This window comes from Nymphaea colorata, chromosome 2 (assembly GCF_008831285.2).
Source record: "Nymphaea colorata isolate Beijing-Zhang1983 chromosome 2, ASM883128v2, whole genome shotgun sequence".
In the NCBI taxonomy this organism is placed as follows: Eukaryota; Viridiplantae; Streptophyta; class Magnoliopsida; order Nymphaeales; family Nymphaeaceae; genus Nymphaea; species Nymphaea colorata.
In genome coordinates, this window is record NC_045139.1 from 33,737,002 (window position 1) to 33,764,044 (window position 27,043).

Here is a 27,043-nt window from a genome sequence, read left to right on the forward strand (position 1 = left end):
TATTTTCATGATGAATGCACTAACATCTAGCACGCATACAAGTTGATTTTTTTAATGATATGATAAGAAGAGAAGTGATGATGATCGTGATTGTGGTCATGATCTTGAAATGTAATTGCGACGAAATAATAAAAATAATAATAATAATTTATTATTTTTTTGATGATGATGGCACTAAAATCTTACATAAAAGTTGAATTAAAATCGATGATGAGAGGACGACGACTATGATTATGGGAGAATACGTAAGGTTACGACTAAGTAAGTTATTGTGATCATGATGATATAAGAGCTTGTATGTTGTTATTGCGTCAGGTCACAAATGCATCACGCTATATATATATATATATATATATATATATATATATATATATATATATATAAGATTTAGATTGTGATGTAAAAAACGACATCTACGCTCAATTTAAATTTTTATTTAGATTCGATTTTTCAAATAATCATCCTATATATAATATAAATACATTTTGAAAGGCCGTTCATAACATGTCATAATGCAGTTTGAATTCCAATCGATTTAGACTGTAATTTTAAATGTAAGATGTGAATATGGGTGTAGTACTGGCGTTTCCTGATTTCTGTGAAAAAGAAATATTAATTTTTACTATAAAATGCCAATAATACTCCTTATGAAAAACTACCTTTTGTTGGGCCAACAAAAGATATCTTTGCAGATTGTGAAGGTATTTTCGTCAATTTATATCAAAAATTATCTTTTTTTTATCAATATGCAGCGTTTTGATAACACATGTAAAATCACCCTTCAGTTAGAAAATTATTGATATTATTATTTTTTTTTAAAGTGGACCGTGTTTTTGAATTGGATGTCTTATAGGTGAAAATGACCAAAATGCCCCTGATGATTTAATGGAAGACACGGACACCCCGATGAGGGCAAAAATGAAATTTGGTATATTTAATCCTGTTAAAATTATAAAAGTGGCCCTATCATTAAAGGTGCGAACACGTCTTCACATGTTAATCGCATCACATGCAAAACGCCTTTCTTGTGATTAAAGTAAGGAATTAATACGAGTTCATCACCTAACACGGAAATCGGCCACCGGAATAATAATAACAACAGCTATGCCACATTTATTAGCAATTGGTGCTTGCAAGCAATTAAAGTATAACATATTAATTTAAATTTCACAACGAGTTCAATAAAATAAACTTTAAAATAAACACTCACACAGGCAATCAAATCTTCATGATATAACCAAAAGTTGCCGTGTCCGAGCAGGGGGCCTGCATGGTCGTTGACCCTACCTTAATTATTTTTTAAATTTTATAAAAATTTATTTGTTTTATATAAAAATTTTGAAAAATGATATTTCGATCCATGTCAAAATTTAGAAACATTAATTTGACTTTCCTCATGAAAAATTTCTGACTCTCGTGCCGGAGCTGGTTATATGTTATGACATCTAACAAAGGACCGAGTTTAAATGACCAAAATACCCATGCATATTAAATGGAAGATGTCTCCTCCCTATAAGGGCAAGAGTAAGAGTAGAATCTGGAAAATTTGCACATTATATTTGCCAAGAACCCAATTGATAAGAGGGTGGGAACATATCTTATCATGTTTGCGTCATAACACGGAAAGGGAGAACACACCTTCCCGTGTTAGTAACGTAACACGGAAGGCGCCTTCGATGCGGCTTGACTTTCGATCTCTTACACTTAATTGCACATTTCTAATGTTATTGTTCAACGAATGAGCCCGCAATTGAGAAATGCCAAGTCGTGGATGATGTTTCGCTTGACCAAATTCAGAGCCCGCAATTGAAAAGAAAAAGAATTTCAAATGTTTGACTATCGCCTCTTCAAATTAATTAACTCTCCAACGTATCACTTTTTCTAACATTCAATAACTCAACCCACACAAAACCGTGGGCGGTGGATTATATATATATATATTAAGACAACGCCCGAGAAAAAATGTTTATAGCCAAGTTTTATGATGTATCAATGGCTCATAATGTTTAATAGTTTAGGGTTTATCTCGTGTTAAAAATGTTTTTTTGAAAGAAAGAATTTTTAGTTTTAAGAAACATAGCATAGTTGGTCGGATTAAGAGTCTATATAAGACAGGTCTTTAGTTTGATTCTCGTGATCGCTATGTTCTAAAGTGGTAGGACGCGACATTCAAGTTGAAATGTATATCGTTTTATCACTTACATCGATGCAGCTGAAGACCAGATAAGGGGAATGAGGGAGGGGCGGTGGGATGATCCTCTTGCTCACTTTAAAAAATAATTTTTTAATTTTAACCATTAAATAATATATATATATATATATATATATATATATATATATATATATAAAAAGGTGGGGTTTGATAGACAGGATCTGACATATCAAAAGAGGGCCCCCTTTTTGTAGTTTATGTATTTGTGCCAGCCACACTCTCCGAATATTTTTTTATTGCATTATGTCCTTCGTTTCAACGGAAGCTTCTATCATGAATGCTTCGGGATGAAGTTAATGGGAGAGAAAATTTTCGTTGACAAGAGCTCCCTTTTATTGTAATTAGACGTACGCGATGTGCTTTTCATCTTTGATTTGTAGTTACGAAGCAGATATGATAATGGATTGTATATATCATATTAACTGTTCAATTCTGAATCACAAAATTTAATTAGTAATCTAATCCCGGATTTTGTATGCAATTTCAAAACTCGATTCGGATCCAAGTCCGATATCCGACCCAGATTGGATAAAAATCCAACCTGATCATGTTTATATATGAATGTCAAACTTTTAAGTTAGTCATATGCGAAAAGAGGAAAACACGCACGATCCTTACCTTGTTCTTTGTTTAAGGGTTTGATTATTTCACTTTTATTTGTCTCTTCTCTTTATGTCATTCTTTTAGTCTCATAGACTTGAAGAAACAAGATATATAGGAGCCATTTGGCTATTACTATCTTTCATAAAGTTACTCTAAATATTGAGATAGATTCATCGAACACTATAATAATAATGACCTGCATGAATTTTTTATACTCACGAAAGAACCATTGTATAAATAGTGGTTTCTTCAACTCAAGGCTATCACCGCTAAAAATCTTTACTGGAAATTTTCTCACCGCTATATCTCAAGAATTCTCAACTGCCAACGTTGGCCACAATTGTTGTGCCAATGGCCCAAGGTGGTATTTGCCAACGGTTATGGCCGTTGGCAATACCCAAATGGTTCTTTAAGGGGGAAACAGTAGCATATCTTGACAAAATGAACAAATTTATGAAACAATTTTTATAGTATTTCATAAATATGTGTCAGAAAGTTTATGGGTTTAAATTCATGAGAGATACCGTCGTCAAACAGCGTCTAAAGGGTGTTTTTTAATAAAAACATTGATTCCTTGTTAATGAAGAAAAAAGTGGTGCATGTATGTCCATATTTTTTTTATCCCTCGGACAAATTTTTCTCACCAAGTTGTACCTAGGAAAATTTACCCATCTTTTTTTTTTAAATTTGCAATCAAACACTACCTAATAATAGATAAATAAACAAAGTTTCCTTGTTCAACGAGAAATGAACAATTGACATATATTCTTACTTACAAGTTTCACTTTAGTTGACCACTGCAAAAAAAAAAAAAAGCCATTAAGTGATTGCGTGTTGATCAAATACATTGAAAATAAAAATACTCTTATCAATATCCTTTCTTTGATCAAAATTCTTATCTTAATGAGAGTCAGAAGGACAATTACAAAAGTTGACTCTTATTTATTGGGAAAATTAAGTCAATATAAAAAAATAAAATAAATACGAGAGCTACATTGAAAGCTAAATATAAACATACTCCTTTAAATAAAACAATAATTGGCCATTGCGTATAACGGGATTCTTGACGCTTGATTTTGTTTATAAGAACGAAGCGTAGGACATGGACCGGATCCACTGCCTCTAACTTGGTTTCTTGTTTACCACGGAACGGAGCTATGAAAGCCAAATGCCTTTTTTTATAATGGATTTGAATGCCAAGCAGCACTACTGCCTCAAAGGACATGGTGTACTTGGTCCGACTGGTGGACGGATAAAAGTGTGGTCATCAGTAGGGGTGAACGACTTGAGTTGACGGAAGCGGCTCCAGCTCAACTCGATAGTTATGTGTTTAGTTCGAGCTCGATTCGATTAAAGCTCGACAAACTTGTTTCAATAGAATTGATATTCATCGTTAAGCGTTGAGCTGAAACTTGACTCGGTTAAGGCTCGACAAACTCGTAAACTCATTTGAATATATCGACTTGATTAAGGTTCGACAAACTCAATTAACGCTTAAGCTCGATCTCAACTCGATTATTTGAACGAGTTGACTCATGAAGTTGAGCTCGACTCGCTAAACAAATGACTTGGCTCGAACTCGTTCACGAGCCGAGCTTTAACCTCATCGTTCATCCCTAGTCATCAAGGACAGAGCCAGAAATGTTTCATGAGATGGGCCGAATTGAAGTTTTTAAATTTTGATTAGGGCTAAAATATCATTTTTTAAAATTTTTATATAGAACAAGTGAAATTTTCTAAAATTTATATATAAATTAAAAAAAATTGAGGTGGGGCTAAGGCCCATGTGGGCCCTACCTCGGCTCTACCCCTGCCGGACATCAATTCGGGTCCAGTAAGTACTACTTTTTTAGACTAAAAACGACGAGTGTGTGCCGTATTAATTGACTAGTGTCCAGCTTCCTACCTACGTCCCAAAGCGGCCCTGGACCCTGAGTAGAAGAGCGGGATGCTTACTATGAAGCATCACTATTTATTCTTTAGAAAAAATTGAAAATCAATTGAGGTCCATGCGTCGTGAGTCGTGACTTCACACGGGGAAACAAATAGTTCGGATCCAGGTTCAGACTAGGCACTACCAAATCTGCTATAATCAGTTTTGGTTTCAGATTTATACTTTTGATAGAAAAACGGACCACATTGGCAACAGATCTAACCCTCAGATCCAATGTGAATCCAATTCTACTTATGTTGCCAACCAAAGCCTTCTGGTTTGGATGGATCTGATTGAATAGTCTGACCCGATCCAAACCCGTGATGTTGTACTAATTCTTTATTACCGGGTCAGTTAGCAGGGTCAACTTTTCTCGTTTTGGTTTGGTTGGGAATGGATCGGTTCAGTGTTGGTTGGAAGCTGACCCCAGTTGGCTCGTGCAATTGTTGGACCTGTCCCTTCGTGTAAAAAAATCACAGATCCATGTGATATCATTTTGGACCCGGACATGATATGATTCACCAATTTACCAAAGTTCCCAAAAAGGAGGCTTGAAGAACCTTCCAATTAGGAGTCAACAATGAATCGAGCTACTCGAGCTCGAGTCATTAAAGCTCGGCTCGTGAACGAGTTCGAGCGTAGTCATTTGCTTAACGAGTCGAGCTCGAGTTTAGGAGTCGGTTCGTTCAAATAATCGAGGTGAGTTCAAGGTCAACACATAACCATCGAGTTGAACTCCAGCCCTTAATCAAATCAACATATTCAAATGAGTTTACGAGTTTGTGGAGCCTTAATCGAGTCGAGTTTGAGTTCAACACGTAACGATAAATATCCATTATATTCAAATGAGTTTGTCAAGCCTTAATCGAGTCGAGTTCGATCTCAACAAGTAACGATGAATATCAGTTCTATTAGAACGAGTTTGTCGGGCCTTAATTGAGTCGAGTCGAGCTTGAGCTGAACATGTGACTGCCAAGTCGAGCTCGAGCTGCTTCCGTTGAGTTATTCTCAAGCTCAAGTCGAGTCGAGCTGGAGGTTTCATTAGTCGAGCGGAGCTCGAGCTGTCTGAACTCAGGCTCGACTCGGCCCGTGTTCACCCCTACCTCCAATCCCTCTCTTTTCAGGGTTTTAGGCAACAACGGCATCAGCGATGATAGTGGTGTACCCTTTCATTTAGGTATTATAGCCCACCATTTATGACGTAGCGGCACCGCGCCTACCAGAATCAAACAACATATGATAGATCTCTAGCCCAAATAGTGCAAGTATTGTAGCCCACCACTTATGATGCAGAGGCCCCGCGTGTACGGGAATCAAACTACATATCGTAGACTTCTATTCCAACCAGCTACGCTATGTAGAGGCACCGCCCCTACAAAAATCAAATGGGTATGCAAGTGACCTGTTTGTAGGAGGTTCCATGTTCACATTTATATGCCATTGTCCGGAAATTATCATTGGCTGGTTAATTTTTTTTCCTCTTAACTCGAAAATGGGTCAGTTTTAACAAGAACCTGACATGTATGAGAATTCACATTTTCTGCAAAAAACACGAAATAGATGGCGAAAAAATCTTGAACTCGTGAGATCCTAAAACTGCATCGCAACTAGAATTCTGCTGCTACTGAAAATCCTTACGCAATGCAAGTCTGCCAATTCAAATATGAATTCATTGCTTCATTCGGGTTTTCCTTGTGCGTCGGATGTCGATACTGTAAGGTTTTCCTTGCTGAATTCCATAAGATATCTGATTTCATAGACATCTGAATCTGGCCACATGTAGAATCTTACATGTTTCTTGCATTTTTTATATATAAATATAGATCGGGTTGAAAGTTATAGCATATTTTTTTGTATAAAATTACGAAGTAAAAGCGTACTGGATCTTAAGTGGGCGTTTATTAAGAAGAGCGTTGCGTGGATCTCACGTTTCGATGATTAATAGTCAGATCTGATAACAATATCTATAATCACGTCATGTTTGTTATTTTAAATCCTGTCTTTTAAGAACCTGTACTCCAAAAACAAAATATTCTTAGCAAATGTCCACGGAAACCATTTCTACAAGAGGTCTGATGAAGATTGAATCCTGATCTTCTTTGATTGTCCGGTCTCCTCCAGTTTCTCCCTTTCTTGTTCTTGGGGAATGCATATTTCCCATTCAGTTCTTTCCGTTTTGGGTTGGATCCTGGATTTGGTTAATCGAATTCTGTGTAATCAGATGTGGACTCATACTTGATTTCAAACTTTTTCTTTAACTGAGTTTGGATCCAACTAACGTTATATATAATTGGGTGATACGTATACTTGAGGGTACACTCCAAAAAGGTCCAAACCCCTTCTCATTTTTTTCTGCCGCCGAGGTTTAGGGCTGCTTGAGGACCTGGGTGAAGAGTTTGGTAGTGCGTATACTTGGGCTGAATCTCTATTGGATAATGAACTGGGTTCCAATTCAGTCATGAAATTGTATAAGAAAACTGAAATCCAATTAGCAATCAGACTTAAAACTCTTTATTCGATTTAATTGAATACATCCAATCGGACCTAAAACTCTTTATTAGATCTGATTAACTAGATCCACGTTCATGAGCTGAGTCGAGATCGAGCTGAGCCAGCTCAAGCTCGACTCGGCTTAAGACACTCGAGCCAAACTAGCGTCTAGCTCTATAGAACATGCTTGTGCTCGACTCGAAGATATAGTGTCAAGCTCGAGCTCGACTCACTTAACTCGTTTTTGTTTGATTCTTTTAACTCATTAACTCAGTGACTCAACTTTGAACGACCATCTAACAGAAAATCCAAATCAAGAGGGCATATATTCTGTTTCCAAGGGAACTGGTTTTATGTAGTTGGTGGACCAGCTTCTGTGGCTCAGTGGGGGCAGCTTTATGTAGTCGAGTCGAGCCAAGCTTAAATGAGTCAAGTTCTTACAACTCAAACCCGACTAGTTTAACTTTCTTAACATAAATTCAAACTGAAATTTGACTTGTATATAAAAAAATTGAGATCGAGTAGAGTTTTTACAAGCAAGTTCGAGTTTAGGCCGAGTTGGCTCGGCTCTTTCTGCAGCCCTATTAAAAATAAACTATCCATTTACATACCCACGTCAAACTTGAGAAAACTTGAGAGAAACATGGCAGACTTTGAAGAATACACTGGGAGTCAGTCACCCTTCTTTCTATAATGGCCGATTGTGTGCCTCGCAGCCTTGCTGCTAAAGCCGCCATTTTTTCATCCGTGTGAATCCACAAGCACACGCCAACAAAAGAGAGAGAGGTTGGAACTGCTCCTGTTTCTATTCAAACTTGATTCTCCTGCATACGTTACCTAACACACTAATTCCCCACATATCAAGCTGAAACTCTTTTTAAGGAGGGAGAGAATCTGTATTCCGACAGACAGGGGATAGAAATTCCAAAAGAGAGAGAGAGAGAGGGAAAGAAATAGAGAGAGAGAGATGGGGAAGGCTATGTTCTTGCTGTCATTCGTCTTCTTCTTCCTTTCTGCAAACTCACAATCGGATAGTTGCAGCACCACCCTGCTCCTTACGCCGCCACTCCAATTCAACACCACCTCTCTCAATTGCCAATCTGTGTGGAGCTCAGAGAACTTCTTACTGAGAGTAAGCAATTCCCATCTTCCCATGTTCTTAGACCCTCTGCCACAATCTTTTAAGACCACCCAACTGATCAGGAACGTGTTTGTCTGTGTTCCAGTACGCGCAGACCTCACCGGGCCTATGGAGCTTCGTGTTGTCGGCACCTGACACGAGCGCCTGGTTCGGGATCGGGTTCTCGAGCAATGGAAGGATGTCGGGCACCAGCGCCGTCATCGGGTGGCCGACCGGAAATGGCGCCGGAGTGATCAAACAGTACTACTTGGGAGGGTACAGCCGGAAGGCGGTACAACCGGACCAAGGGAACCTGGCCCTGGTGAACCCAACCTTTGTGTCCAAGGGCTCTACGCTGTACCTAGCGTTCCAGCTCAAGGTGGGCACACCCCAGTCTGGGCTCATCTATGCGGTAGGCCCGCAAAATGCCATACCAGCCTCAGATGGCCTTCTTGACCCTCACAGGACCTACACCTCTACTAGTTTCAGTTTCTCAACAGGTCTGTTCTTCCACATTTTTATTATCTGGATAGCCTGCGCGCATGCATATGTGGATTTTTATTTCTTTCCTCAAGCTGCTCCCCTAGTAAGGGTTTTTTCATCTTGGGGCCGTTAGTATTTACTGAATCCGTGTCCACATAATGGGTATTTCTTATGTTTTCAGCACTTCGGGATGGCACTTCCGGCCTCGGACATGCTTCAACTTACATATCTGTATTAAAACATGAGGAATTAACACTACAGATGACCACCTGCCAACCTCCCTTAAAGATTTAGTATGGGGCTTTTGATATGCATGAATTCAAGAAATATCTCCCATTATTACTATTCAGTATTGCCTATACTTTTTTTTTATAAACTATTGTTTCTGCCATGAAGGGTAAAATAATAATTTCAGGTTAAATCCAAAAGAAGCCAAATTGTTTTTTCTCATCAAAAAAAAAAAAAAAAAAAAAAAAAAAAAAAACCTTCGTTTGTACGAAAGAATTTCCTACCAAGTGAAGGTTTGAAGTTTGAAGTGCGGTTGAAATCTGTATTTTCATTTTTGATTTTCATGGATGCTGCTACGTCTCTGAGTCTTGAGTCTTATAAGTTAGCCATGAAATCCATTTGACGATGAACTGCATCACGCTTAGGCTTTGAATGTAGTATCTTTTTTAGTAACAGGCTTTCTTTTTTATCAAATTTTTCCCTCTATGAATGTGAGTACGTGTATAACAAAGAAGCTCAAATCCTCCGGCCATCTGTCCACTCCAGATGTCTCGCACACGCAGCCCAAGCATTATTTTGGTCAATGTTCAACTAACCACAAAGCCTCATGCCTTGCCCTGAAAATGGGACATACCAACAACAGGAATATAAAAAAAATTTGATTCCTTTTGACTTAGGAATTCATTAAAAAAGTAAAATTATGGGCTCCTTTCATAAAGATGGGGAGGGAGAAAGAGAAAGGTAGCTTCTTGTTTTAATATAAGGATTTGGTTTTGCTTGTGTTTGCAAAAAAGTCTCCCTCTCTCTCTCCTGTATATTCTTTTTTTTTTTTTTTTTTTTTGGAATTTGCCCCTTAGAAAAAAACTATGTGAAGCTTATGTCTGCTATGCCCTAGCCCATGGATTGGTTAACAAGCAAAGTGCAGTAAATTATTATGTATCCGATTTTGAATCCGTTTAGTTGGATTTGGTATGAAGATTTACAATCAACTGAGGTCTGACAATGATTCAGCCGGATTACCTATAGACATCCTCATGTCTGATGAATTCACTTTTTCAAAGAAAGAAATAGAAATTGAATCCGAGCCTGGATTTGAATTTGATTATATAAGGTAATAAAAGTAAGTCCAAACCTTCCTAAATGCCTTGTAGCATAGCTGCTTGGGCTTGTGGGCTGGTGAATGTTTGGTTGTCAGCTTATGAATACTATTCCTTTAGACCGCAAATAGTGGATGTGTTACACTATAATTGATGAATGTTCCGCTTTTCATCTAGGTTGTGAAGTAGCCCCGAACTCCGGGAACAATAGGAAGGTGGGTGGTTTAGGCCTCTCATCGAATCCGCCAATTCTTCCTAAATGAATTCTTACATCTGATTTCCTTAATCATCCTTTTCCTCTTATGCGTTTCATCACTATATATTTTTTTAAAACACTTGCTGCCATCCATTATATGAATTGAATGTGAAGCTCTTGATGGTACTTGTTCAGGGCAGGGATCACCAGTAAGCCCAGGAGGCCACGAAGGTTCAGACGATGATGAGTCCACCAGTGGATCTAAGAACAGAGTAGTCTCAGGGGCAAGTTCAGCATTTTTAACAACCAAGGCAACTCATGGGCTGCTCAACATAGCTGCATGGGCCGTCATTCTACCGCTTGGGATCATGGCAGCCAGGTACTTCAAGCACCTGGACCCAACCTGGTTCTACGCCCACTTGTCTCTCCAGATGACTGGGCTCGGCCTGGCGATAGCCGGGGTCCTCACAGGCATTAGCCTTGAGAACGAATTTGGTCTCGAAGTCGACAAACATAAACTTCTCGGGTTCGTGGCCCTCGGCCTTGCATGCGCTCAGGTAGGCACGACCACAGTGGTCAGAGCTCAGTGCAAGAGTTAAGTGTGGGCTCGTGTGGGCCATTGCCCACATACCCACATATTTTTTTCATTTACATATCGGTTTCTCTAAGTAATTTAGTTCATTACATATTTGTGCCCCTCAAATCTAAGATTTCTTATATTAGTGTCCCTCAGCTACAACTTTCTAACTCCAATACTGTCGGGGCTCGCCGGGGGGGTTGACCTCTTGAAGGCAAACACGTTCAATTGTCTTTAACTCATTTTTCGTGATTGTTTATTGGGTGTGTTCCTCTGTGTTCTTTTCAGGCCACTGCACTACTGATTCGGCCAGACAAGAAGTCGAAGATAAGGAGGTACTGGAATTGGTATCACCACTGGGTAGGAAGGATTGCGCTTGTGATTGGTGTGGTGAACATCTTCTATGGAATCAAAGTGGGAAGAGTGTCCAAGTCATGGAATGGCTATGTAGGCACTGTGCTAGCAGTATTAGGGATGCTTTCTATCATATTGGAAATAAGAAAATGTCTGAAGAAATAGATAGTGGTGACCTTGTCCCCTTCACTACTCTTCCATCTTCTTCTTTGTCATCATACTTATATAAGGTCCGACTTTTTGTATTGGTTGTGCATTACCATTTTCATCGTGCTCGTCACTGATAGCTGACTGCTTCGTTTCTCCTTGTATTCTTTTGGGTACTGTAGTTAGTCTAATAATTAATTTAGTTTTGTTTACTTTGGCTTCGTTTTTCTGATTACCATGATAGGGAACATAAAGAGGCATTTAAGTGACTACCACCACTGAAGGACATTGTGCCCAAAACTTTATTCAGTACTCCAATTAAAAAAGCAAAACAAAAGAAAATCCTGGGTGTGTCTACAGATTCTCTTCTCTTGGAAACATTTCTCTTGAAGAAAATCAGGAGTTTGACGCCAGTGGAAATGATTGCGTGTCTGTATGCAGCTCTCTCTCTCTCTTTCCCTCTCTGTGTGGGGTATACTGCACTAGTTTGCACATATAAAAGGTGAAAAGGATCGTCTCCTGTGACGCGGTGTTCTCTCCACGTTGAATCAAATAACCAATGAACCAAACAAGAGCCTTTCCTTCTAACAACCAAGGAGACGACCAACTTTTGTAGATGTCTCAATCTTCCCTGCCAAATATTATGTGCATGGCTACACTGCCCACTATTGTGCTTCTTCAGCATAAAAATCAGAGGTACCTTTCTCCATTGCTCTGGCAATCTGGCAGGTAATGGACTCTTAAACCTCCTCTAACTAGAAGGTTCTGAAAGGACATGGCCAGGTGCATGTGCCCTTTTAGCAAAGAGGGTTGTTTTAGGACACAAGTTAGGGGGCGTTCAGTAATAGTTACATTTTGTTAATATTCTATGAATCTGATTCAAATGTGTGTTCCATGAAGATGCTTCAAAAATTAGCCCGATTCATAGAATATTGTAACATAATGTTCCATGAATCTTCTCAATCTTTGAAGCAGACTTACATAATAGTAACAAACTGTTGTCATTCCCAAATTGCCCTTTAAAGTCATCCTGAAAGTATCATAGAATTGCCAGACATCCCAAGTCGCAGTTATAAGCTGCTCAGCAGTAGGTTTTAGCTTAGTGGTCAGGCCTGGTTGTTACTCTACAGGGATCAGCTCTCCGCAAAAGCCAGAGCAAGCTACACATTGGGAAGGGGGCAGGGGTACAGTTTTCCCAATCAAAAAAAGGGGGAAAAAAAAGCTGGGTACAAGGAGATAAAGTAATATACACTCAATATCATTATTAGGTGAGTATAGGAGCAGCGGCAAAAAAAGCTTTTGAACAAATGGTTAGCGATAACATGTTTGATCCAAAGGATTATTTCATAATATGGCAGGCATGCACTAAAAAAAAGTTTATCCAAAGTTAACAAGAATGACCAGAAAGAGTTCTTCACCACTGGGAAACAAGCGAAAGCCAGATCTTGACAATCATGATACAAGCAAATATCCCATTATTGTCTGCACCTGCACGAAAGAAGACAATGAAATTTACTTAAGGCTACTGACAAAATTTCCCCTATGAGAACTATGGCCTATTATGCAGTTTGCCAGATACCCTCTGATTGATGTTTGTGGTAATTGCCAAGTGCAATCAAATTTCTTGTGATACATTATCAGTTTTCTTTCAGCATACAAAATCAATTCCCAGTGGAATTCCTATGGACCTCAAAGAATTCCAATACAAAAAACTTCATATCTAAAAGGTCGTTTGCATTTTAGAAGGGAATGACAAAAGGACACTTGCTAATATACAAAAGTAGCTTTTCTGTAAAAGCTTTTTCTACTAATCAAGAGTACCAATGTCGTAATTTCTAAATTTTGTAGACAACCATTAAATTATTCTACAATATGCCAATAGAGGCTTCTTGCATAATTACAGTTGCAACCGTGGCACATGCTATGTGCTATGGGCCATAGACCATGAAGGAACGTCATTCAGTTCTCCCAAGTTTCAACAAAGGTCATGATGAAGTTGCAGATGAAAAACAAACTTTCACCGAGACAATAAATTTTTTGCAAAGTTCAATAATATTGCTATGAAATTGACTTCAAATAATGCCTCTTGAAATGAAAAATATATATCATTGAGGACTCAAAAGGGTTTTGCATGCTAATGCTTTACCAATAAAGTACAGAATAAGGTTCAAGCAGAAATAGATGATGCTATATATAACTTATGGATGAAGCTCGCTCAATTTTACAAGAGAATGACTGATTCTTAGTGTCTCCTACCGAACAAAAGCACACCATAGGAAATAGCTCACTCTTAAATTTTAATCATCAAAAACGAAAATAAGAGTAAATAACTAGAGGATTGTGACCAAGGGCAGATCCAGAAATTTTTCAGAGGCGGGCCAAACGGTCCGCGGGTCGATTTGATTTTTTCAATATAAAAAAAATTCATGCGCTCACCAGGGCCATGGCCCATGCGGCCACCTCCCCCCCTCCTCCCTCCGCCCCTGATTGTGACTAACAATTGAAAACAGGTGAGCTGTTCTCAGCAGTACGTGGTGTTTTTGTGTTAAAATATTTGTGGAATGTTCTTATTTTACACAAAATTTACCTAATAAAAGATCTCATCAAACAAAATATATTAGTTGCATAACTAAAAAGTTATAAACATCTTTCCCTTTTCAAATCCAGCCATAGTTAGTGCAATACACCCAAAAATAACATGAATTTTCACATGTTGAGTTAGTCCCTAGTCTAGTAAACCCACCGTGCTTCACAATGTTGAAATGTCAAATTATTTGAATGTCAGGTCTAGGTTTGGTATGTACAGACATTTGGTGATTCCAAGTTTTTAGTCAACAAGGAGAAATATCCAACAAAGAAAGAGTAGTACTGAGCTGCTCAGTCACCATTTTCATGTGGGGAAAAATGAAGAAGACAGACAAAATCATGCATGTACTAGTAACAGAGGCAAGAATAGAAGCAATAGAAGCTTAGAACCATCAATCACCAAAGTCCATGGCTAATTTTGGAAATACATTTCCTGGAAGTCAAATATGATTGTTATCAGGAAAATCTTGGGACTGCAAATAAGAAAACAAAAAGATGGAAAAAGTCAAGTTCTCTACTAACTTTCTCACAAAAGGATAAACAAAGATTTTTAAAGAAAAACTCATATTATAAAAGAAAGAAAAACTGGAATAACAATATTTATGTATATAAACAAAGGATTTTTCAAGAAAAGCAAAATATTGTGATATTATTTCGATACTTACTTTTAGTGATATTCTGAAAATATTGCAAGATTTTACTAATATTAACCATTCAAAGCTATTTGGGAAATAAAAATATTTCAAAATATGGAGTTATTGACAAGATATTTTCAAATCATCACCAGAACTGGTGTTAGAATCTTCTTGAAAAATTTCTTTGGCTTGGAACTCTTCAGTGATGCATTTTGAGCTAACATAATTGATAACTACATACAAGATACACCTTTTACTCATACATATTCACAGATGATGCAAGTCTTAGAGAGAAATGAGTACATAGCAGTGACTGCCTTTGTCTTTGCAAGTGCCAAAATCAAATTGACAACAGAAAAAGTATTTGCAATTCACCTACTATCTTGCATGCAGCAGAGAAGAACACAATATCCAGAATCCATTCAACCTAAGTGTGCAAGACTTATTTAGATTGACAAGAAAGAGTCGCAAAGTAACAAGAAGTTCGCACCATATAAGATGGTGGTCTAATAATTTACATATTAAAGGAAGAGGCTCGACTCCATGCCAGTGCCAGAATCAAGTGACTTTGGAAATATGAATTTACAACATTAATCACAGCAAATTTATTTGTTTCCTAGTTGGCATTTGATTGTTGAATTTTTATATGACTGGCCACTTGGTTAGAGAGAAGAATGGCAATACAGATAAGTCGCGTCAACTTGACAGATATGTATAGCTTGTTAACCATATCTAGATCATTCAAAGATTGTAGGTATGTCCCCAGAGTCATTAGCTCTAAAGTCATTAACAAAGCGGCAATCCAAAAAACAAGTGCATCAAGAAGGCTATAAACTCCTTGTTGCATGTTCTCTCACTCTTATAATAAATTAATAATAGTAGTATTGTACACGAATGATTACTGTTTCTCTTCATGTGTCTTTTCCGTACTTTTTCCTACCCCAAAAGGAGTGTTAACCAGCTCAAGTACAGTCTCACACCTTCGATCCTGATTTTCTTTTGAGAAAACATTGAGTGGTCTACACATTCACAAGCACAAAACTAAGAATGAAAATACGTTCATAGAACTTCATAAATGGCCACTTTAAAGCTTAAACTTCCACATAAGAGCATCATTCTGTTCAATATGTTATGAAAATAGCATCACCTTTAAGATAAGTAAAAAGATTTTCAAGTTTGAGAATTCCATTAATAATAAAAAATTGGGAATCTTAAATGCTGTTAGGAAAAAAAATGTTTTCATCATTGTCATTATCTTATCTGGCCATATTGGCCAATATGCATTGTATCGGCCCCTACCACAACAATGCAACAAACTTATACAGCCCCTTTAGCATAGCAGACTATTGGGCCCCGTATCATCCAAATCGGCCTATATTGGTTTATTCAGTCCTGTATCTGACAACCAGCAAATAAACTAATATTTTAAAAAGTATTTATAGTTTTAATATAAAACATTCATTTAAAAATTGTCAATACAGGCCCAACACCTCATCCTGTATTGGCAGATATGCTATACTGTGTAGAAAACCAATCTGAAACCAAGACTAACAATATTGAGAAAAAAATCTACATTACTCTTCCAGTAAGGATGGTTGCCTTCAGCGAAATTACTTGTTCCAGTTAGTAGTACATAACATACTTTATCATACTGTAGATTACACCATGAAATTATGAATTGTAAATAAAAGGAGAAACAATACCATGCACCCTTGAAACTAGTTTCAAATGTATCATATCTGTAGTAATTGTGTCATATGGCCTTATCATATGATACAGACCGACAGGGAAAAAGAGGTCCGACTCCTTTTTTTTCAATGTCGGGCTGTAAATCCTCCTTCACACTCAAATCCAACACACTCTTAGCAGTTGTGTTTGAGGGAGGTCTCCTATGTTTAATGAAAACACTATGTGGGAGCCGATATCATAAGTGGGAGACCATTCTTGTGTTGAAGGTAGAGGTCTGTCACACTTTTCCCCATCAATGTCATAAAGTCATCAAATTTTAATACACTCATTTAGTTAAAATATATTGGCTAATTAGACAACTTTTTTTTTGTACATCGTTGACATAAATTTTACAATAGTTATACTGGCTGGAAGATCTAATGACTTTGCACATCAATTTTGTAACTTGTAAGTTAGATACAAGTTACACATATTTAAAAAATTAGTAACACAATTTAAAAAAAAAATGTCATCTGCAGGGAAGGCTTTTTGCATTTAAGTTACATCTGTTAGTCAGAAGAACATCCATTAAAAATTTATATAGAAATGGGCATCTGATCTGCATGAATGACTTATAGAAGAATTTACCTCGAAAAGTACAGGGGTTAAAGTTGACAATGCAAATCCACCTTCAGCAACATTATTCCCAACTCGAATATTATGATGATACACTAAAAAATCTAATAGTCCTTGATTTTGAAGATAAAGATGTTGCACCAGCAGCATCAATTTTATAATTCATGCATCAAGAAGAACTTGTAATGGAGAAGAAAAACGAGAAGGTCCGATCATGACTTTATTGTGGATATATACTATCTCTTACTTTGATTAGTTTAATGATATTGTTATTGGGGCTTGAATTTTAGAATTATGTACATGAAGTTTTACTCTTAAAACTTATGTTCTAGGACATTTAAGTTTGAGTTCGTTTAATGGATGCGCTTTGGTTAATGCAGTTCTGTGAAATTGATTTTCCATGTTGTTCCACATTACTTTTCTATGCAATTTATGTTAGTCAAAGAGAACAATTTTCCTATTTTTTCTTCTTTATAATTTGTCCATTAATTTTTGTAATTTTTCATGACTTTTACATTTTAAAAAAATGTCCATTTTTATGTTACATTGTGTCTCTAACTTTGGACTGGTCTGATACGAAATTTACGACATTGTTTCCAACAGAAGGCCATGATACTGGATTGAGCAAGATTTATAGAAAATAAATAAATAACAACACAAGGTTTATCTTAGGTGACAAAAAGGCAGTTGCCATAGAATAGAAGAGTTACACCTTTTTGGGTAATGGCATGAAACTAAGCACGAGATACTATTCTCTCTTTTAAATTTTTTTTTTTTTGAAGGGAATGGGTTCATTAACTACAGCTGCCATTTGTATCATATCCATGCGGTCAAGTCCATATTTGATATTTGATACTAAACTGAGAAAAGAGGAAAATATGCAAACATAAGAACTTGATCGAAAACAAAAATGTCCATGATGGGAGCCTTTTTTTTAACTAAGTGAGAAAAATAATCAAACAAGCTAAAAGTTAAGTAACTTCAGTGAAGACGTTCCTTCCCTGTGCTACTTCATGAAGTTGGAAGTCTTGTAATGCAGATAATTATACAATGGGTAGTTGTACATTCGGAACAGAGCAATCAAAAGCTATGACATTCAAGAAACAATCCCAAACAATACGAAGGGATAAAAGCGAAGAATGAAGAACAAACAACCCAAAGTAGACATAGATACGGGAGAGAGAGCTGGAGAACAAACAACCCAAAACCTAAGAGTGTAGAGCATCAGAGAAAAAAAGGAACAATCAATCAATCAAATTCAGGTACATACAGCAGGAGAAGACCAAGCAAAACCAGATTGTCACCCGAACGAACCATTAAAAATTTTCAGCAATCAACAGAAACCAACTGCATCAAAGTCCAGTAATAACCACAAAAACAGAAATTCTCAAAAACTGACGCTACCTCCAAACGCCGACTCTAGTCCGTTGATTTCGAGACCTTCGGACCTAGCCACACAAACAAAGGAAAGCCCATCAAAATGGAGAGACCCACCAATCGATTCCCCAAAAAATTGAGTTGAGATATCAGACAGGAAAAAAAAGGAGGGACAAAATGGGCGGCCAAGAATAATATGGTACCATGGAGTTCGATGGGGCGGGCCTCCTTGTTCCAACCAACGCCGCGAGTCGCATCGAGATACTGCTGGACGAGGTGGCGGCACTTCTGGAGGTGATTGACGCCTTCGATGCGGTAGCACCATTGGAGTCTCTCCCTGATGATCTTGGCCTTCTCGATGTCGATCCACTTCTCCCTGACGAGGTACTCCCGCTGCTCCAGGAGTGCTACCGGGTCCGCGTACGGATCGTTGGGGTCGAAGCCGTCGGGAGGCCCCTCATCGAACTTCACCCCGCCCTTCCTCACCATCTCTTCCTCCTCCTTCCTCTTCTTCTTCTTCGTCTCCCTGCTCTCCCTGCCCACGTCAATAAACAGCGGAGGCAACTAGAACGGTGAGGTCCAAGGGAGCGGGACGAAATCCCTTCTACCCACAATTTGGGAATTACAATTTTAACTTTGTGAATTTCCTTTATAATTCATTGGTCAGATCCAAAACCTTGTCGAATCTGAATTCTGTTTAGTCGGATTTGGTTTACAGCTTCAGACCATGTTAACGATCAGATCTGTTTATATCGGAACTTTGTGTTTCAGATATGGCATCACAGGGTGGGCATCGGGCTCGATCGGTCCGAGCCCGCCCCAGCGGCCTGACTTCAGTTTGGTCTGACTCAAATTTAATAAAAAAAAAGAATTATATATATATATATATATATATATATATATATATATTGTCCAGTCTTAGTCTTAGCCGGATGAATGTCAAGCATAGGTTCAGCTCTAGAAGGTCACCAACTAGTAATTCATGTGTTTTTAAGCATGCGTACCATATACCTAATGTAAGATCATTTTATTTAATCCAAACTCTACCAAAACTTAGGAGGGCAACATTAAAGAGAGGGTTGAAACTTGGTGCCGGGTCTTCATTTTAACAATATTCACACTACCCTAAAACAAGTTGTTACTTTTGTAAACATATAAGCTCGAAATTCAAAGTTTACTCTGGACATGATTGTTTGTTTAAGCCTTGATTTTATAAGCCTGAATTTAAGTTTTACTATTTTTATTCATAGAACTATGTATTTAAGTTTTATAAGCTCGAGTGCTTACGAGCTTGGCTCAAGAGCGCATTGTCTGATATGAAGTTGGTTAATCCAGCTTGTGTATTAACCATTATAATCTAGAGTTTGGCATCACAAGCGAATCCACGGATTATTTGAGCAGTGAATTTAATTCAACACAGACTTCATAAAGTCTGGTTGGTAACGGTTTGTAATTTATAGAATATTATAACATGTTCCATGAATCTGTCTTAATTTTTTTAATAGATTCATATAAAAATAATAAACTATTTTTTTATTGCCGAACGACGCCAAAAACAGTAACAAACTATTTCTCAACATATAAACTTACTTTCATTAGAAGTGTTGGAAAAGATCGATTTAAAAAAGTTATGTTTGTCATTTTACGTCATTTTTATTCAAGAGAATTTTGATAGCTTTAAGAACTAAAAACATCCAAAAAAGAAAGTTCAAAATAAAGAAACGGAACCACTACACTGAGGTCACTTCAGACGCTAAAAATTATACGCGTGCAAGTGCCCACAAGACACTTCCTTTGGTTAAAGAAGTCATTGCAGAAAGAGGCCCCTACAGCACTGACAACTGACGAATTCTTGAAATTGAAACAAAGATTATATAAAACCAAGAATAACTAAGCTAATTAAATTAGCTACAAAATTGTCATTTTGAGAAGCATCGTAATCAGCTCAAAAAGATGATACAGCAGAGGGCAATCACAGAAAAAAAGATTCAAAGACACGAAAAAACCGAAAAGGTGCAGGACTGTTGACACAAAAACATGATGAACGCTTATAGGTCGTGTCCAAACATGCTATATCATTGAACTAAATGCAATCGAGCAGCAAACACCAAAGCGATGACAGCTTCTTCTCAAGAAAACCAATGATCAGTAATCCGAAGGGCTGATCACATCATCGATCTTGAGTATCATCTTCACCACCTGTGTCGCCAGAAGTATCTGCTGCTGTTTACCGATCAGTGTTTCAAACACATCCTGCTCACGCATGTCATTGGTTCCAACATCATTACAATCTATTCCACAGTGAGGATTGTTTTCCTACAACACACAGCAAATTAATGGTCTCGATCACTGATTTAATGCCAAAACCAAAAAAGTCAACATGAACAATGGAGCAGAGTATTTTCAAAGTTCCAAGCTCATCAGCTGAATGAGTCGCATGGCCTCACCTTTATCTGCTGAGACTTAACAGCAGTTAATGTATCAATTGGCTGAAGGCCGCTGTTTTCTGCCAATGCCATAGGGATGGAGTCCAGTGCATCTGCGAAGGCCCTGATTGCATACTGGGGGAGAAAAAAGGTGAACAATTAACAAAGATATACAAGAGATAAACGCAGAGAAAACCAATATAGTATATTGCAAATGCAAATGATGCAACATTTCAATATGCAGGATGTAACCACTAGACAACCCATGGTTCCTACCTGCTCAACTCCAGGATTTTTATCAGCCGCTGCCTCCACAGCAACTGAGCAAGATATTTCAGCAGCTCCTCCACCATAAACAATTGAGTTGTTACGAATCAAATTCCTTGCAACACATAAAGCATCATGAATACTACGCTTGGTCTCCTCGATTATCATTTTGTTCCCTGGAAAATCATCACAGAAGATCTTAGCGTCAGCTGGCATCTTATAAAGTATCTTCAGACAGTGGCAGACTAATCTGACCAATCAAACTAACAAGCGGCATTGACACATTCATTTTGTCAATTCTGCAGGCTAGAAAATTTCTGCTCAAATCTAACTCAAGAAGACTATATATATAACGCCTTGTGAAGCTGAGATTGATGAGGTATTTCACATACTGATGGACACACACCTCTGACTGAAGCTGTTAGATCTCAATTCCTAGATACTCCCAAGAGTGTCGTCTGAAGAGCTTAGACACTCAAGGGAAACATTTGTCCAGCAACAATTTTTCATCAAAACAGCATCTACATGTGCATATCTTTGTATTTAATTTAATGGCATTAAGATGGATAAACGAGTAACTCAGCCCTCTACTGTGCTAGTCCCCTTGATTAAATAATAAATGTGATGCTGTGAGACAACCTACCACCACGGATGAAGATTGTAACAGCCCTTGAGTTTGCGCACTGTTCAATATAAAGCATTCTATCTTTTGTAGTGCCAAATGATTTTTCTCGAACTAATCCAGCCTGCAATAACCAATAATAAGTTTATCTGCACATGACTAAAGCTTCAAGGAAATTAAAACCACAAGCATCATCCTAAGAGCATACTCCAAGGCAAGTTTATGAGCAACATTACAACCAGCTGACAGCATGACAGGAATGAGACATTCATGCAAACAATGTAAGTTATCAAATGATCTCCCACATATCACTTTACTTGAAGAAAGAAAAGTACCAAGCAAAACAACTATGACTGACTGTCCGCACAAGAAGCAGCATTTTTATATTATTTACTTGCTTCTCATAAGTGACTCTTCAAAAAGGAGCCGTGAAAACAATATTCATCAAAAGAAAAGGTTGTCAAGAAGACATTATGAGAAATTTCCCTGTTCCAACCCACTTTGAAATAGTTTGACAAGCAGACTGGAGGGCCTAACAAATGCTCCTGGATGATAAACCTCAGAAACCAGAAAGAATAGTAGCATAGAAAGTGGACAAACCCTGGGTGATCAAAGATTCAGAACACAACAAAGAGAGAAAAATCATGAGATTTCCTAGAGTTCCATCAAATGACAAATTATTCAATTGAGCAAAAGAAAAAAGGCTATTTTAATTGTGCACTCTTGAAGGAAATCAGAGTGTTGCCTGTGCATCCTAATGGATCAGCCTGTTGTAAATGACAAAAGAACTTTTCTTAAAACATCCTGGAACAAAATTGACAGCCCAAGCCATTATGCTAAAATTTATACAGTAGAAATAGCGATAGAAGTACCTTCCCTAGCTTCTCCGGTGTCAATTCTTGAAACCTTGGCACAATCCTTCCACCTAAAAGGATGAAAAAATTGCCATCAAAAACATTTTTCTTTCTAGTAAAAGCAATTTAAGTGTTTATTTTTCCAAGAGAAATTAATGCAACTATTATTAACCTGTTGCAATTGCAATCAGCTCCAATTCCACACCACCAACCCATCTAACAGCAGGAAGTCCACGATGCATCAGAAGATGGTTTGCTTCATCATCAAATCCCCACTGGCAAATAACGAGAGTGGAGCCCACATCCTGCAGTCCAAATTGTACTACAGTTAAATTCTTGTACAGTTTTGTACCATAAAATTGCACTTACCAAACAGCAAATTTACCATACAGCATGTTTCCTGAGACAATCTAGACTTTTCAGGTCAATAAATACAAAGATAAGAAGAAAGTGTATAACGATAATGTTGTCATAAACATCACGCTTTTTTTAATAACGTGTAAAAAAGAGAGAAAAAAACAAAACAAGGAAATCACAATATTTTGACAAAAAAAGAAAATGAAGTTTCTATTGTGTTTTCCCCAGTTTTTCAGAATATAAGGTGTTCTTTAATATATTTTAATAGTCATTTTGAATTTTTGTCAATGTTTTTGTAAGAAATTTAGTCAAAACTCAAAAATTCATAATCTTGACATTTTTTGTACGCTTTTAACTCTTTCTAGTTCATGAGTTCTACTTGAGAGGAACAAACTTCTTATTAGTACCAAAATAACTTCACGATAAGAACCTGAGAATGATATTCATGACAAACATATTCTTGCACAATGAAAGTATAATATGAGTTATGAAAATCAAGTCAATAGTCAATGAACAACCCCTCATCCCTTAAGCATGAAATACAGAAAAAAGCCATGCAGACAGGTACGCTAAAAACTCACTTTGCATTTTTGAACCATCTCGTCAAAGTACTGCTGCTCCTGTTTCCGTAAGGCTTGGAATTTCTCCACAGTGTCAATGTCCACCTTATGCTTAGTTTTGGGCTTTGGTGGCTCAAAGGGGCAAGTTAAGATGGCAATTTTAGCATTTTCTATCCGTTTAGGCATCTGAGGGTGACTCATGTCCTTGTCCACAATTATGCCACATATCAGCTCAGTATCCTCTAATTTCCCCCCAACCTTTCCTTCAACTTTAATTAAATCCAAATTGACATCCTTCCTTTCCAAATCAGCAACAGCAAGTACTGCTTTAACAGCAACCTCAGCAAGTGATCGCTTGCAACGATTGACTCTGTCGACATAAAAATGCTAAAAGTTAATGCTTCATCCTGCACAACAAAAATGCCAGAGTACAGCCTTTGAAAACAAAATTTTAGGTGGGTTGGAAAGTCTCTAGCCATTTTTTTTTGAACTCAGAAAAAGCCATTCGTTACAGATAGAAATTTTTACAGACAGCTCAAATTGCCCAGGATATAGGAATTAGGAACGCATAATGAGACACCAACATAATTTCTCACAAAGGTCTTTCATAAGAGCCTTTACACAACAAGGAAAATCCATTAAAATTTTGGAAAGTTTCAACAGCTTCAAAAAATATGTAAAAAAAAATCAGAAATGCCAAGATAATATGAGGACAGTTACTTTCTTGCAAAAAATACATAAGAAAACATTAGAATGGTTTAAAAAAGGAGAAAAGTATCCCTCAGAGTGTCAAGAAAAAAAAAATAAGGAACACCTCTAGTAAATGCTGTAACACACACACACACACACACACACACACACACACACACACACATATAGAGAGAGAGAGATTGAATGGTGTTCACCAAGTTTAGGTGCACCTTTCCATACCCCAAGCTAAAAGGCAATGAGTTCACTATCACTTGATGTAATGGTATGATAGATTTCAAATCATTTTTTTGTCACAAATCATGATTAGGTTCTCACTTCTCATTCTTTTAAAATAGATACTTTCTCTTTTGATGCATTACATTTTGATGCATTGTAAACTGTTTCATTTTTTATGCCCCTGTTCTTTTACAGCTTGCAATGATGTGTTTCAAAGGTTTATCACCAGCATATGTCGGTGATTAAGTATAAAAAAAGAAGGAAAACAATAAAACCATCACCAGAGAAAAAAAAATGTCATTGAAAAATATGCATGTCAAAATTGGCACAATCATGTCCAAGATTTTAGAGCTGAAAATCTGAGTCCATTTTTGGATCTCGAAGATGCAGACTTAGTGAATCCATACATTAACAACCATTGATATCAAAGAAGAATTAAGACTCACATCTTTGAAGATAGTGTAGTCATGCAAGTCTGCACTAGTGGTTCAATGTTGGTCAAGCTGAACTCAAACTTGTGAGCAATATGTTCCAAATGCTCCACAGCAATCCTCGAAGCCATCTCAAAGCCCTCTGCTATCCGTATGGGATGAATACCCTGATCTAATAACCTTTCAGCCTGCTCCAGAAGTGCACCAGCCATTACAACCACACCGGTGGTTCCATCACCAATCTCATAATCCTGACTCTTTGACAACTCAACCATTAGCTTGGCTATCTGATTGTCAACATCCATACTCTCTAAGATTGTTGCCCCATCATTGGCTGCCACAACAAACATTAAATAGAATGAATCTCTAGTAAACTAATACTTCTCCATTGCTTACAAACCAGCAAAAATATGCATCACCAACAGGAGCAGACAAACATACAGTTAACTCACTTCACTCAGTTAACCAATTTTCCATTAATTTAACAACATTTAAGTCAATAAAATTTCCAATGACTTGACCACTTTTCAGGCATTCAGTTAATCAGGTGTGATTGTTTAAACAAGCATACTGAGTCCAACGGCCGCAACTTTTCAGCTTAATATAAATATATAAACTACATCCAGCTCAAGACGTCAAATAGAAGTCAATATTAAGTGACATTTGAGCTTCAACATGCAGCAACTTGACGTCTGCCACGACAACCAAACGGTAGGAGGGTAAAAATTGCTGAGCAAATTTAGCATCAAATATTCAAGCAAATGACCAAAAACACAAGAGAATAACTGAAATGCAATCAAAGCTGTATTTGATATGATGATTCCCAGCACTATATGTGCTGTTTTCAGTCCACAATTCACCCTGATCCCAATATCACCGACAATCTAAAGGTGCCTGATGATATCTTGATAAGTTCATATTATTTTCAACTTTGGAACTTTCAATCATTTCCCAGGAAAACCCGCTTTAAAAAAGTCAATAGAGAAAACCTGCCAAGAACAATACTAGTGCATAGTTCAGCCCAACCAATTTTTCTTTTCTTTCCATATACTATCTAAGTTCCAGAAAACCATCCTTGGACCCAATAGAAGAAAAATGCCAGAAATAAATGAATCAATGTTCGCATGATCTTCCGCTTGCAACCATTAAAAGATGCCACACTCGGACTAAAACTAACACTATAAACTCAAAAATGAATAAAATATGATCGCAAGCACCGAAGACCATTAGTTCATCTGAGCATCCTACTGCAAGCGATGACAACAATCTAAGGGTGCATTTCTAACTAGAAAAACAGAAACTAGGGACCTAATCAATCAATAAACGCAAGAAACACCCATGATCAAAGAAAGCAAATGGTGAGTGTAGCAACAAAGAAATGAGGGATCATAATAAAAAGGGAAGCAGCAAGGAGGGGACTGTAACTGATGGTGACATCTCCGTCAGGCGATTGGATCATCTTGTCCATCCCCTTGGGCCCAAGAGACGTCCGGAGAATGCGGGCGACCGCCTTCCCGGCGGCAATGTTCGCCTTCTGGGCATCAAGGCCCCTTAGCCGGGTCTTGCTCTCCTGCTCCCTGATGATCAAAAACGGCCTACCGAACTCGTCGAAGGCCAGAGCCATCTCTGCTCCTCCTCCTCCTCCTCAGCCGCCGATTCAACACAGACGAACCAAAGGCCCACAAATGGAAAAGACTACACTCCTCTCTTCCGTGCAGATGCAGCGACCCACAGTAAGAGCGAGGGAAAAGAGGGACCCTGTGTCAGCAGGTGGAAGGAAGAAGTAGGGGGAGGAGCAGTTCGTATTTCGTAACCCTAGTTTCGGCACTGCACTAGAAACTGAGAGGAATCGAAGACGAAATGGATCGGATGTCCATTACAGACCCGAATCATGCGAACGGGTTACAACTTTATTTCAAAATAGTGTTTCTCTTTTTTAAAAAAATAATTTAAAATTTATAAAAGTTCCAGTAGTAAGCCGGTGTACACGATTTACTTGTGCCGGTAAAAAAATAATAATAATAAAAACAATAAACCAGGTGCCTTTGTAAGGGGTTGGATCGGGTAGGCAAATCGGGTCGGACGGTTTTTAACGGCAAACTATAAATTAGAGAGAAAACATTAGGTGCGATTTAAATAGTTGAGCGGCGGTCATATGAGTAACGTGGCTCCAGCTTTAATTTGGCTGATTTGTTAAAGGACTTAAGTTCGAGTTAATAAGAACTGGATTAGAATTTTGAGTAACCCAAAAAAATCT

General features: G+C 37.7%; 3 protein-coding genes across 3 annotated transcripts; 1 reads left to right on the forward strand and 2 right to left on the reverse strand.

Moving 5' to 3' along the window:
* The first annotated feature begins 7,922 nt into the window (after positions 1-7,922).
* Positions 7,923-11,611, forward strand: LOC116248677 (cytochrome b561 and DOMON domain-containing protein At3g07570-like). The gene is made up of 4 exons (XM_031621604.2): positions 7,923-8,370; positions 8,465-8,858; positions 10,558-10,919; positions 11,228-11,611. Exons 1-4 carry the CDS (start codon positions 8,206-8,208, stop codon positions 11,456-11,458), a joined length of 1,152 nt encoding a protein of 383 aa, XP_031477464.1. The 5' UTR covers positions 7,923-8,205; the 3' UTR covers positions 11,459-11,611.
* A 1,066-nt stretch (positions 11,612-12,677) lies between these two features.
* On the reverse strand, positions 12,678-18,965 carry LOC116246739 (NADH dehydrogenase [ubiquinone] 1 beta subcomplex subunit 10-A-like). Its single transcript, XM_031618587.2, has 3 exons — positions 18,546-18,965; positions 18,370-18,413; positions 12,678-12,928 (listed from the first exon to the last, which is right to left on the reverse strand). Exons 1-2 carry the CDS (start codon positions 18,829-18,831, stop codon positions 18,385-18,387), a joined length of 315 nt encoding a protein of 104 aa, XP_031474447.1. The 5' UTR covers positions 18,832-18,965; the 3' UTR covers positions 12,678-12,928; positions 18,370-18,384.
* A 1,247-nt stretch (positions 18,966-20,212) lies between these two features.
* LOC116247987 (T-complex protein 1 subunit epsilon) lies at positions 20,213-26,612 on the reverse strand. Its single transcript, XM_031620502.2, has 9 exons — positions 26,212-26,612; positions 24,802-25,120; positions 23,450-23,798; positions 22,684-22,816; positions 22,530-22,582; positions 21,679-21,781; positions 21,045-21,211; positions 20,790-20,903; positions 20,213-20,658 (listed from the first exon to the last, which is right to left on the reverse strand). Exons 1-9 carry the CDS (start codon positions 26,408-26,410, stop codon positions 20,488-20,490), a joined length of 1,608 nt encoding a protein of 535 aa, XP_031476362.1. The 5' UTR covers positions 26,411-26,612; the 3' UTR covers positions 20,213-20,487.
* Positions 26,613-27,043: the final 431 nt, after the last annotated feature.